This window comes from Pagrus major, chromosome 8 (genome assembly GCF_040436345.1).
Source record: "Pagrus major chromosome 8, Pma_NU_1.0".
Lineage (NCBI taxonomy): Eukaryota > Metazoa > Chordata > Actinopteri > Spariformes > Sparidae > Pagrus > Pagrus major.
Window position 1 is genome coordinate 30709793 of NC_133222.1, and position 14642 is coordinate 30724434.

At 41.1% G+C, this 14642-nt stretch overlaps 1 protein-coding gene across 1 annotated transcript in view; it reads left to right on the plus strand.

Annotated features, from left to right (window-relative positions):
* Window positions 1-14398, plus strand: part of tmtc2b (transmembrane O-mannosyltransferase targeting cadherins 2b) — a 103538-nt gene extending 89140 nt beyond the window's left edge. Inside the window, exons 11-12 of the mRNA XM_073472648.1 lie at window positions 4650-4713; window positions 12013-14398. Of these exons, the coding sequence (XP_073328749.1) occupies window positions 4650-4713; window positions 12013-12192 (244 nt within the window). The 3' untranslated portion in view covers window positions 12193-14398. The remainder of the gene's footprint in view (window positions 1-4649; window positions 4714-12012) is intronic.
* The last annotated feature ends 244 nt before the right edge of the window (window positions 14399-14642 follow it).

The window sequence follows — 14642 nt, forward strand, 5'->3', positions numbered from 1 at the left end:
AAAGTCTGCTTCCAAATCAGCGCTCGGTTCAGCTGATGATGAGCCTTAGCAGCCCACAAGCTGTTGTGTCTCTGAACACACGCCATGAGTGGAAATTTGTAAATACAGCCAAGTGCCAACTTACAGCATGCCGCCCCACTTACTGAATAAACCTACACAATTATATAGTTTGACCCAGTGTGGCCATCTCCTTCTTTAAACACATCATCATTTTAAATTACAGCTGCCTGAAAGGAAATGGTTATCTTTAAAGGGACAGCTCACCCTAAAATCAAGTATACTTATTTTTCGTCTTACCAGAAGTGCTATTTATGCATCAAGGTTGTTTTGGTGTGATCTGCAGAGTTTTGAAGCAGCGTGCATCTACTCGTTGATGAGAGGCTCGTGCTCTCGACCGAACAGACGTAAACATTAATGTCCTCTGCTGAGCTGTAACATTAAAGGTGCAATGTGTAAGAACTAGCCACCTCTTCAGTTCACACCCCAAACAAATAGGGGGCAGCATCTCGACAGAGTAACCACCAACTGCTGTTAACTGTAGCTGCTATTAGCTAGCTAGCTTGGAGCACTGGGGGTATGTTGGTGTTGTTCACACCGCTAGAACATTAGCTTTGGGCTGGAAGTGGCCCTAACATAATGTCAAAACTGTAATTTGTTTAAATTATGTTGAGAATTTTAATCAATTTTTGGATTGTTTAAAACTAAAATTCTTGCATATTGCACCTTTGACTAGCTTAGTTAGCTTAGTTAGCCTGCCTCACGTCTTTCTTGCCGAGGCTTAGGTGAGAAAAATCGACAGTACTTTCATGAAGCCACAGCCAGCAGTTGGTTAGCATAGCTAGCTCAAATACTGGAGGCGGTCAGAAACAGCTAGCCTGCACACACTTGTCAATCAAACAATCAATTTAGCTGATTTACCATGAGCTATACACGTTTTTTATCAGATTTTAATGAGCTGTTTACCAGTTTCTAGTCTTTTTGTTGAGCCATGCTAACCAGCTAATGGCTGTAGCTTCATATTTAACGAGAGAGTGGTATCAATCTCCTCTGTTTCTTCAAACCTAACCCTGTAAGACCATTTACTTTTGTTTTGAGCCACCAGAGGCCAATAAGCAGCTGCTGCTTTAACCCATAGGGTACAGCATTCTTACACAACTCTATATAAGATTTTGACCCAGCTGCTTTATGCATAGCTCTTCCCCCGCCAGTCTGATCGCGCAGGATCTTCACCACCAACAGCTTTCAGTACTGAGGGCCTCTTCCAGGGTCCAGACCCCTGGCAGCTAAAGAGAGCTTCAAGCAGCGCTGGGGCTGAACCTTTCTCCGCCTGCTTGGCATGGGGTCTCACTCCTCCACAGCTCAACGTCTTTATGTGTTTGTCTTGGACGCAGACGTGGAAAGGCCCTCGGTTGGAGGGGACACAAGTGAATCTACACGGAGGAACGGAAGAGATTAAAAGGAGGGGCAGAGGCTCTCAGATGTGCAAATGTCTTTTATTGCTCTCTTGAGCGCTTGGTTTTCAACCATTTAGCTTCTACACTAATAATTTCCTTCTGCCTCCTTTGAACATTTCCTTTCTTTTTATTTTTTCCACGTAACTGGTTTATAGTATGAATATAAGACAGCAGAGGTTAGTTAATGATGAGGCCAGTGGGGTTGTGCTTGTACTTGCCTTTACTGTGTCACATCTCAGTGAAAGTGAAAACTGTGACATCATACAGTAACGTTAAATCTGTAGATATTCACAGACATTAGGGGAAAACGAAGCTCTAAAAAACACACCCGAGCAGATAATGCACGTTTAGCTCACCTCATGTATTTCGATCCAAACCATGTGTCGTATTTAATAATATAATACACCATACTTTTTCTATTACTGGCATGTCATGATGTTAGGTAGGCCAATTTGTGCGTATTTGTCTATTCCAATTTCCAAGTGTATAAATTAGATTAAATTTATAACCTTATAATGGTAATAAAAGGAGATGGTAGCAAGTTACATTAGGTGTAGTCCATATTCAGCACTAGCCTTAGGGAAGCTGTCTGTGTTCAGTGTAGCATTCTAACAGAGAGAGTTTTGTAATTCTGTGCTCCAGACAGATGGGCCGGCTGTGGTTTAAGCGCGGATATCTGGCTGTTGTTGAAAATGCAATTTGTTCATTCAGTCATTAGTTTCCAACAGCGTCACGCTTATGAGCAATACTGTCAGTGCTGTGATTTGTGCATGTCTGGGGTTAATAAACCATCTCAAGACAACAAGATGTCAGAGTACAAAGATCAGTGGTGGAGTTTCTGGTTTGAAATATGGTCAAGATTTTTTTTTTTTTTACCTCAGGGGATTTTTTAAATACATTTCTCCTCCATTTTCCCATCCCTCTCGCTCTCTTTGTCCCTGAGCTCTTGTAGCCTCACACTGACTCTTCCTTGGGTTTAAACCCAGGCAGTGGTTTACATTCTTGGCCTCCATTGTCTTCTGCGCTCTCAGAACCCGCAGGCAGACAGCCCCTGGAGGTCTCCCTGCTCCCTCGGCCATGGCGTGGCAGCTGTCCAGTTCTCCTCTGATAATGTGTTTATAAATGTGATAATGATATTATGGAATTAGATTTGTGCTTCTTTTTTGCTCATAAGGTTGTGCTTTCTAAATATTATTCTGGCAAACAAACATATGGTTGTGGTTGGACGTGTAACCCGCATTTATAATCTCAGGACAAATTCAGCAACTAAAGTCGGTGTCTGGATTGCCTCTGGAATGTAAAATGCTTCTTTGGAACATGGCTGGAAAAATAAAGTACTAAAAAAATAAACAGCAGTGGCACTCTCTATATCTCAAGTATGTAAGTGGCTAACTGCAGTCTTTTTAAAGGATTCTTTAAGATCTAAATGATGTGTTATAGTCATGTTAACATGACTCGGTTGGTCAACCACACAGACTGAAATATTTAACAACAATCTGTAAGATTACCATTAAGTTTTGTACAAGCATTCATGGTTCCCAGAGGATGAATCCTCCTGACTTTGGTGATCCCGACTTTCCATCTAGCATAGTGGTTCTCGAAAGTATTCATCTGAAGGACCCATAATTAAACCATGGAACCCTATTTTATAAGATTTTGTTGCAGTTTCCCTGATCTGAGTGTATGAAACCCATGACCAAAAGAGTCATAACATTTCTTGTGGTTGGAATTATAGTGAAAGTAAATGATTCCCCTTTTTGCTGTGGGGCCCTGGAACCCCCTCAAGGACCCCCTTGGCGGTCCCTGGACCCCATTTTGAGAACCATGAGTCTAGTGCCACCATGATTAGGACATTTGTGTCCACTGAAATGTCTCAATAATGTCAAAAATGTCTCAACATTTATTATTATTGTGATCTATTTACCCAGTTCAAATATGAGTTCAAAATGTATTGTAAGTTGTCCAATACTTTTGTTTATGAACTGGAAAACTACTGACATTCCCATTAGCCTCAGCTGTACTTTGTGTTTAGTGCTGATAACTAATGTTTGCATGGTAACAGTTCTAAAAAATGTGTCCAGGCTTTACATTTGAAGTTTTACCGTGGTATATGTAACTGAAAATCATGTGTTGCCTACCTATTCATCAGTGTAGAATAGTTTACAATATTAGAACACACAAGACAGTGTCTTTCGGACCAAACATAAATACTATTTGTTTACTTAGGCCACTGACCCAGTAATCCTTAAATAAAAGCTTTGCCTTTTATCTTGAACCATATGGATGATGATCCCTTAATAGACTGCGACAGCCTAAATGAAACTTTGGTTCCAACGGCCTCGCTGCCTTTGATCATTACGACTTAAGGGGCGCCACAGCCTGCCGTCATTGACTCTGTCCTTGACTTCGTCAAAGTTAAATTGTTTGCAATGAGATTGTTACCATCAGTGAATAGCATGCAGCTGTGGACCATAAAGGTGATTTTTCAGATACCGGTGTATTAATAACAGGAAGTGTCCTGTAACAGAGGAGCCACAGGTTTGTGTATAACAGTAGGCAGAGCAGGGGGTTATGAAAGAAGATAAGAAGCATAATATAGGACATTCCTGACTTGACTGCAGTTTTATTTTTGTCCTCAGGAATAAAGCATTTCTGGTTCCAGGGAGTCATGCCGACAAGCCATCTGCCCCAAAAATCCTTTTTGCCGCAGTGTGGCATATACAGCATTTTTTGCCATCTACTCTGCTGTCCGGGTTGTTATGATAGTATGATGAAATGCAAACAGTGTGGAAACACAAACTCATTTAATCAGTGTCCCAGCATCCATCCAGCATATGAAACCACAGGCTGTACACATAAATGTATGGAGAATGTTCCTGATCAGCTTTGGTGTGTTGATGAGTTCTCTGCAAGTACCCAATAAGCCAAATGTCCTGACCTCAAGGTTCAATTAGAGCAGAAAGTGCTTGCTGTGCATTGCTCAGCACAGATGTTATCGAGTGAAAAGATGCTATCGGACAAGGAACCTAAAGGCGATTGGATCGGCTTTCTCTCATCCGTCACACTGTTCCCTCCTGTTATTTTCTCACTGACCCCTGAGTGCCAGTAAACACGCCAGGTTCAAGGCCTCATCCCAAGCCAGGAGCAATAAAGATGAGTAATGATTGCCTCTCTCTCCCTGTTTTCCCTTTGCAGACAAGCCAGCCTGAATGAGGCAGCCGAGAAGTATTACGGACAAGCAGCCAGCCTGAGACCTAATGTGAGTACAGCCTCAACTAACTAATCACCCCCATTACTATTTAGCATGATTGACACTGTGCAGTCACAGTCTGGGTGGCTTTCCAATATTATTACTGCCCAGTCTGCCTTGTCACAACGGCCTTCATTGTCAGTGGATGTCAGAAAAGTGAGGGCTAGGTTTTTACTAAGCTCAGAGTTTTGTTTGCAAAGCATCCATCACCAACTTCAAAGGCCGGGCCAGGGTAAGTAGATTGAAAAGAATAATGATAATAACACTCGGGCGGGGGACTCTGACATCTTGAAAATGGATGGGTTCCAGTCTGAGAGCTTTGACAGGAGGGGTCGCGTTGTTTAAAGCGAGGTCCGCAGAGGGAGCGAAATATGTTTGGCATGTGGTCCCCCTGTTTGTTCCTGTGTCTTGATTAGAAGAAATCAGTTCAGGATTAATGATCAAAATATTTCTGGACAATGTCATACAGACGTTAAAGTTTGGTTCTGCATGCATAATCTATACAAACAGTGACGGACAAAAAGACAAACAACAGCCTGAGTCGAACAAAAGGATACAATTTAAGATATCCACAGAAACCATGAAATTGAGCTCTTATCCCCTTTGTTGTTCTCAGTGTCGATGGAGAGTTCAACTTTTGCCAGAGAATTGTTTATTTATTTAACATCTAATTAAACCCAGATGTATGAAAAATAATGGTCGCATTACTTCAATTCAAACGCATACATAAATAATGTAAGAGAACAATAGAGTTTAAGGTGAGTTGTGGGAATGTTTCCATTAATCCTCTCTCTGTGCAGTAAGAACACTCTCACTTCCATCTAATCACTGCTAACGTTTTTATCTGTTTATAGAAGGTACCAGAACCTTTTGAGCTAAAGAATTTCCGAATTCTCGAATTTCTCCTCTTGGGATCAGTAAAGGATAATCTTAAAGAAAGGATTGGAAATCTTAAAGGGACACTATATTTTACAAGTAGGTACTGTTTCACAAGCAGATCACTGCTCGTTCAATCCCCTGCTGGCAACATCAGTGACCTATTAGATAATGCATAAGCAGCAGGCAGGACTTTTAGAATATGGACTGTAAGCTTTTATTTCATAACAGTGGTGTGCCCCCACCCTGAGAGCTAATGGACTGTTCACACATACAGACTTAAGGGCTGCGACAGCGAATCATTGTGAATGGGACCTGGTGGTGCAGGGCGTTACCTCAGAAATCAACTGTCCAGTTGGTGTGTAAATTACGTGCAAAACGCCCTCAGAACAACAGGTTCCAGGGAAGAGCCGGAGGCTGACTCTCACGTTGTGTTGAGTAGTATAAAGCATCCTTGAATATCTGGGACTGGACCTGACCAACAGCCCAATCAAGCCTGTTTTTCCAGCAGGATTTTTATGTTTTGTCCAACAACATAAGATATTGGTTGGTTCTGATGGTTGTTCATCCAGTCATTTTCTATACCTGTTTGTCCCTTTAAAAGTTCGATTTGTAAGATAGTTGACTGTTGAGTCTCATTCCCAGCTCGTTCAAATACTGAAGCTTTGGTTTAGTCGGACGGGCCGGCCACCAACCCAATGGGTCAGTATTTGACACTGGGAAACTCAAAACTTCAGTATTTAACCAGTTGGGACTGAGACTCAACAATCAACTGTCATACAAATTGGACCCTTGAGGGTCATGGGTTCTGGACCTGATTTAGAATGCATTGGTTGAGAAGTAGTGTAGACTTCAGTCACCAGTCTGTGGTGATGTAGTAGCACAATACATGTCTAAATGAGCAATTTTGTAGTTGATTGTTGAATCCTATTCCCAGGTCATCAATTACTGACGCTTTGGGTTGGTGGCCAGCTGATCTAACAACCTAAAGCGGCAGTGTTTGACGACCAGGGAGTGAGACTCAACAATCAACTGTCATTCTTTTGAAACCTGTTTTGCACCTCTGAGAGAACATGGCCAAGATATGACAAGGCGAGGGAGCTTTGCTAACAAAAATGTCCCCTGCAACCAAAAAGGATTGGCTTTTTGTCTGTAACACAAAGTCTTGAAGACTGAGAGACACCAAGAGACACAAACACAAGTGCAGTGGACGACACAATGAAGAAGGAAAAACAGGAAGAGCAGTTGGACGAGCAGCTTTCAATTAAATGAACTGCCGCCATTTTGGTGGTTTTTCAGTTCTCTTACATTTATGATTCACATTCACACCACAGTTCTCCCAACTTCAGGACCTTTGGACCCTTTGGGAGTTATTGTAGGGAGACAGGGTTGACCACTGAGAAGACCACGGCTTTGCCACCCACTGATGGATATGTTCTTCATTAAAAACATGCTTGTGTTTCTTACAGGGCCAGAACATTTTCACATTACTGCTTCTTGGTATTTGTAATTGTACAAACACGCATTTGATGTCCACATCCAAACACAGAGGCACTCTTTTGCCCCTACTTGGTCACTTTTGCTTGGATGCCTTTTGCCATCTGTATTGCTTACAGCTGAGGCACAATTGTAATTCAGCATCTTCATCCATCTTCCTTACCATTATCCTTTGTTCTTCCCGATGCGACTTGACTTAAGCCATGTACTCTGTCCGTCTTCATTTGTCATTTCATGCTTTACGGCGGCTTGACTCTTCACTCTCCAAAGGCCCTGGTGTTTTATATTAAGCACATATGTTTGCTCGCTCTGAGTGAGAGAGGACAATTCCTTCCATTCAAAGGATTTGGCCCCTTAGTCCTACAATTCCCCCTATCTAGATGAGCTAAATCCTATCGGATGCGTGGTTTGCTTTGGTCGATCTCTGCACCCTTTGACATCTGTCCTTTCAAAGTTTCCCATTCCATGTAGATATTCTTTACCTAAATGCCAATCTGAAGTCATTATGGTCAGGTCATTCCCCAACTTAGCTTTACTTTTAACTCTCAGTCTTTATAGCATATGTTGCTTTACGGTCTAGGCTAATATGCTCCACATCTGGCCTTGCCTCTGCTGCTACATGCCAATTTTGGGAAGGGTAGGGAGGCAGAGAGGTTACAGAGCTGCAGGAAATGAGGAAAAAATGAAAGCTTTTGACAAGGGAACATTTTGCAGAGTGTTGCAAGTGTTGCAGGGTGAGGATGAATGCCGTAGTAGGGGTGTAAATCAAGAGTCTTAGCTGAATGAAGTAGGGGGAGAATGCTTGAGTGAGATGAAGGTGGGAACCTGCAGGGGAGATTGGAGGAAGGAAACTAAACTCAGGAATTGATAAGTTTTGCAAAGAGGAAAAGAAAACGATCTTTCAAGTCTCTGCTGCGACGCACTGAGAGGAAAACCAGGAGTTGGTTGATATTCTACCCAGGAGCCTGCGCAAGGTTTCAAAAGGCTTTCAGCTGTGTAGGTTTGGGCTGTTCAGGTCAGCTTCTTTCTCAAGATCAGTCTTCACAATGACTCAACAAAGGTTTTCAATTTATATCCTCAAATCCCATTTCGGAATTGTGGTTGATCTTCACCAAACTCTCATCCATTTTAAACCTACTCTTTCCTGAACAGATGCTTTTTACTCTGGCAAAAAGAAAATCTTTTTTAAAAGCTTGCTCTCCATTAGCCTATTCAGCGACCTGTGTCATCTCTCAGAGAAACATTTCCGTCCGTTCTATTATGTGAGAGCTCAAATGCACTATATTGCCACAGGCAAAAGAGAATGATACGAGAAGCTTTTATTGTGAAACATTCCTGTGTACATTTGCCAGTGCTCAAATCCACACATGCGATCAGATGTACAGTGGCTGTTTCTCCCCATGGCAAGAAGGGTATTAGTTGACCAATGTCTTTGTTCGTTTAGTGACTGCAAAGACTCCATTTATTCTGAGTCATGTTACCTTATCAACTGACTGGTCTCGTAGGAAAAGACTGAGGGCATAATTTCCACTTCGGATTAGGGGGACATTTCCATTCATTTTTCAAATTCCTTTATTTTCCCCCTCACTTATACAGTTTCAGTTTGATTAAACGCACATTGTTTAATTTCTGCCTGTAGGGTTCTCTCAATCAAAAGGATAGAAACAAAAAATGTAGTTTGATGATGTCATGAAGTAGTGTGGGATCATGGGAGTTGTTGTCCTTATTGTTAAACAATCATCAGTGCCAATGACGAATTAATATATTAAAGTTTTATTTACATTATATTTAGTCACGTTCGCCAACATACTTCCTCACTCTCTGACGTATAAACTGGTGTTTCTCCTGAAGTCATAGTGACAGGTGGGTTTTGGGTTTTGAAAATTGCAACAAAATATAAAATAAATGTTTAAATGTTTTTTTATGTTAGGGTTGGGTTAGGGTTAGATGATGTTTTTTGCCCTGTATTTTGCCTCTCAGGAAACACACAAGCCACCCTGCATTCGTGGTGATTGTTGGGGTTGCTTGCAGCTTTTGAGGACTTTAGACACGACTCAGGGCAAAAAAAAAACTAATTAAACTGTTCAGATTATAGAAGTGATGGCAATCTATGCAGTAAAGATCAAAATGAAATATTAATAATCATTTTATATTAATGGTTCATTGTAGAGATTGGGTTTTTTTGTCAAACATTTTTCCACACACTCTTCTGGAACCAGTCTTAATGTCTTCAACTGAGGCTAAGGGATAACTGCAATTCACTAACCCTGGCGCATCACCAACGGCACTAATAGCATTAACACTTATTTGCCAATATACACCTACTTGTCACATACATGTTGTTGATACATTATTTATGTGTGGCCCCTTCACTGTCACTTCCAACTATGTCCATATGTATAAACAGTTAGATTTTGGCTTGCATTATTCTGAGTTGTAAAAACCCCTAACTTGCAAATTTATCCCCCAGCGTTATTTTGTGGTTCGACCTTAAAATGGCGGGTCAAACTGAAGGTAATTTACTGCGCCAACAGCCTCAGAATTACCCCGACCATTAAAGTCAAAAACTCTGGCTGCTCCTGTGAGCAAAAATTGAAACACAGAGAGAAAATGTTATTTTGCTTGGGGATTAATCTAATTGCACAATATGCAGGGAGTGTGGTGCATCGGTGTCGAGTAACATTAATGCTGCACCTTTTGGGTTGGTAAGCAGCAGTAGAAGTGATGGTCATGCCAGCCTTTACTTTGGCCCAAGGCTTCTGTTGCAAGCTTTATATGTGTTCAGGGGAAAAGTGGCTCCTCTCTAAGGACAACAGGATTATTCCAGAGACTCTTTGATTTATTCATCAATTTTATTCTGCCTATGAGAAAAGCAGCACAATTGGACATATTGTTCCCATTGAAATTCTCATGCATGGGGTATCACTCACCCAAGCTTGACACTGGAAAAACAGCAAGATGTTTTGAGAGTTTTGTGAGTGTGGTAGACGAGGGTGGAACAGCCGAGGAAAGGAGGGCAGATCACACAACCACGAGCGTGGACAAAGCAAGATAAATGGCCGTACTATCGGGGGGCGGTTGTGCTTGGTAAACTCTCTCAATGCATGGATAACTAAACCATGAATATGCAAAGTATGAACTTCAGATTCACTCTAATAGATATACGGCAAGTGTTTAGGTTCAAAAAGTCATCTGTGGTTGCCTGCCCTCTTGTTCAAAAACATAATTTACATTTCATAGTGTGTTAGGTGTTCAAAAACCATTGACCAAATTGGATCAAAAACTTTTTTATGAGCTATGTAGTGCATGAAGAGGGTTATTAAATCCTTTTATACGTTTTTTTATTTTTAGAAAGCACTCAATGTCTTTACGTAGCACTGCTGTTGCTGGAAATGGTTCACATTTCCACACATTTCTCCTAATAATCCACAGTTTTTTGTAGCATTTATAGAAAACAGTATTCTCTCATTCGAAGAGTGTTGCTCTTACCCTTGAAGTTAAGTTATATTTAAAGGGACACTAGTTTTGCAGAAGAAATTCAAACTCAATTTTGGTAGTACAATCTCAGAAATATTTATTTTTTCCATAACTGAATAAACAAGCTGCTCTCAGAGGAAAATAAGGTCCCAGAACACTGTTTGAAGCTAGAAAGGTGGCAGGGTCCGCCACATATAAACAAAGTAAAACAGTGTGTGTCCTTTAAGGTCAGTTTGTTTGATTAGTCATGAAAACAGAAAGACAAAGAGAAGTCAATCAATGAAGATCTTCCTCTTCAGATTAAAATTTCTTCCCGAAAACTACACAGTGCACCTTTCAATAGGTCATGAGAAAAAAATTAAGGCTAATGGTTCAACACATCACTAAATGTTAAGATGCCATTCTGGATGATAACTTGGTATAAAGTGATAATTATGGGAACAACAAGTCATAAACAGTGCAGTTAAAGCACATGATTGGCCATTTTCTCTGAGACTGTTTTATTTGAACATTCTTTGTTTCCTTGGAGATTCAATTACATAAATTACAATAGTCTGAAGCAGTAAAACAGTAGCTTCGCTGCAGGATTAGACATCTTTTCCACACTTTAAACTCAAATGGAGATCAGATGTGGTCCCTCCCTTGGCCTCGATGCTTCATGGTCTCGCTGTGATTGCATCCCGGACACTTTTCTGTATTTATGTCCTCATCATGACTCACCCCCCTGTCACACTGATGATGATTTTGCCCCTTGGCACCAGGAGGATTATACAGTACATTCATGTAGACCCACTTCAAAGTGGTGGTTGCTCCCTCTGACATGACAAGACACAGGGACACGGAAAAGCAGCATGGTAACCAAACACCAAACAGTCTGGGTAATCTGAAAAACAGGAACCAATAGCATGTTGGGTCTGCTATAAAGCCTCACAAGATGACCAGACGCTCTTTTACGGTGACAAAATAATTATTTTTTTCTGTAGCTTTATATATTCATTCAGCCCGACATTTTCCTTTGTTTTACACTAGTTTCTTCTTTTTAATAAATCTCAAATTTACAGAAATGAGAACTAAATCTGTTCAAAGTTTGGATGTGGCTGACATATAAAACATTTCTGGTCACATTCCAATCCTTGCTAAATTATGTATACCCCCAGTGTTCATTTGCATTATTCATCTCACCAAATATCCACACATGGCCTCTGAAGTTGTAAATTTTTCATCATAAATGTCCTTGGTATAAACAAACTATTGGTGGTGAGTAAACAGCTGTTATTGCCTGTATGTCAGCTCACTGTGTCTCGGCAGCTGAATCACTCTCTTCATACTCATAGCTTCTCAATAACGGGGTGAAGTCTTGTGTTGCTATTCTTGGACAGACCACTTTAAGCTACCCTGAGGTGTATCTGATCTGATCTAATCCTGAACTGACTAAGATGCTCTATTTTTTGGTTTCAGTATCCTGCAGCCTTGATGAACCTGGGGGCGATCCTCCACCTCAACGGGAAACTGCAAGAAGCTGAAGCCAATTACCTCCGAGCACTTCATCTGAAACCGGATGACACCATCACCCAGTCCAACTTGCGTAAGCTGTGGAACATCATGGAGAAACAGGGCCTGAGGACCATGAGCCCCTGAGCTCACCCTGCCCGCCCGCCTACCTGCCATCTGCACGCCAGACCTGGGGGAGAGGACGGCCTACGCGCTCTGCGTTCGCTCTTGTCATCCAGGAGAGATGGAAGAGAGACTCAGGGAGGATGTTTGCTCAGAGAGGCCGTGACTGTGCCGCTCAGGCCCTCCTAATAACTCCTGAGCTCTGCATACACCTCAGGCCAGCAGCTTTTCTCTAAAGCATTGCTCACAGTTTGGCAGGCGCTACATGGTATTTGGACTCTTTAGAACTTTCTTCAAACTTAGTGCTCTCACAGGAACCATGCTTTATTTGGTCTTTTTTTTTTCTTCTATAACTAGAGCACTTGAACTTGAAGTGAGTTAGGTACATCCTTCAACATTTGTGATGAATTAGGGTTTAATAAACAGGCTGTTTTAGTTCAAAGCAGTGAAATTTCTCCCTGAGCAGTGTGAGATAAAATATAAAAGAGGGAAAATAATCTCAGAGCACTGCACTGAGGGGATTTTCCATCATCATTTAATAAAATTCCTGGTTTGATCAGATAATGAAGAAAATAAGGCAATATGAAGAATTTGATACCATCAAGGATCACCAATTTAATCAAGTTTAAATCACTTAATTCTCCATGCACATCCTCAATGGTCAATTAGTTTTGCTAATGAGATTACACACACTTCATAATGAAGGCATGAAAATTAGCACCATCATTGCAAACAGCAGATGTCCTGATAATTGGTGAAAAACTTGAAAAAGGGAATTTAATCTAGCAGCCATCGCAGCACAACAATAGCCTCTCGAAGCTCCCGGAAGGCTGGATTTTGCCAAACACAGTACGTATTGGCAAGAGACCTCAAAAGCAAAGGAAATGGGCCTCCTTTCACATAGTAATGCCTTAGAATAGAAGGTGTGAATCTTCTTCGGCAGTGTAAAGTAGCATGCAGGTGGCGTTTTTACCACTTCTGCTGGCAAAGAAACAGTGAGAAGCTACAAATGGAAATAGTAAGCTATCTTCCTGTGGAAGTCACAGACAACACAGAGGCAGGTACGGTAGATCTGGTGACAGCTTCTCCCCACATGCTTGTACGAGTGCGTGGAGTCAAAACAGATGAAAGTTCTTCTATAACCAAATACAAAAGCTATGCCGATGCACACCTTTTCATCACAGAACAATGCACAGACATAGCACGTCTGAGGGAAATGTTTTAATGCCTATTGTTTTTATTGGAATAGAACTAATTTCATTGTGTTTGTATAAATGAATCCTAATATATACCTACATTGTGTACAGTATAGAGAAAAAGTCACGCGGCAAAAAAAAAGCAGCCAGACTTAAAAGTGGAAGCTCAGATTCTGGGCGAGTTTGGTTCCTTACATGAAGTATTTCCAATATTGTCAAAACTCAGTCTTAAGGTCTCATTTTGTATATATTCTGTGTAATTAACATCTATTTGTCTATTTGTTTGCTTGTTGTCGTCAGCATACAGTAAGTGAAACGGCACCTTCCCCCCCAGAAGTAAGAATATGTACAGTATTTGTCATCATTTGATTGTTATTGGCCGCAAAACCTCCTGAGCTATCTGTGTCCTGAGTTTATACATTGTAAGTTATTGCTTTGTGTTATCTGAGCAACTGAACCAGCTGGCACTGTGTTTTTTTACATGTTAAACGAAGGACATTAGCAGACATGATGTCCTAATGCAGTCGAGTGGCCCCTTACAAATGTAATACAGAGCAACACCCACAATGGAGGATACAAATTTTGAATATATTCGTCACGTGTTGCAGTCACAGTGGTGTCGACACTAAAACCCTCACAGTTCATTCGTGCCCCACACACCTCACACTCCCCACAGACAAGCAGCGTTCTCATTTCTCCCGTGTGTGTATATAAAGTGTTGATGAACAAACACTGATAATTGTTACTGCTCGAGTGAAGATGTAAAAAAAGAAAGAAAAAAAGAAAAAACAAGCGTTTCACTCTGTGTCTCTGCTCAGGGATCTCAAGCGGTGGGTTGTTGCAGAATCGTGTTCACAGAGCGTTTACTAAATTAAAGATTTATTTTTGAAAGTTGTTGTATTTGTATAAATTATCGAGATTTGTAGCCTTTCTCTCCTTTTTGTAATATAAAGATGAACAATGTGCCAGGATAGACTTTTTTCTTCCCGATGTTGCTTTCTTTTCCACAATAAATTTATGGTGTTCTGCTTTTGTTTCGCTTCCTGTGCATTTTAATTTATGGATTTCTCATTCTCCGCCATGCAAAAAAGTCACATTTCCTTCACACTCGGCAGCAACAAGTACAGTCCTGAGTCAGTTTCCTTTATATTCACATGGGATGTCAGACTTAATGGGGTGGTCTTGCACGTCGTGGAACAGGTTTTACAAGGCATTTAAAGTTCCCCCCTGCAAATTTGCTAAAATGTGTCATAAAATCAACTCAAATGGATCTCCTCC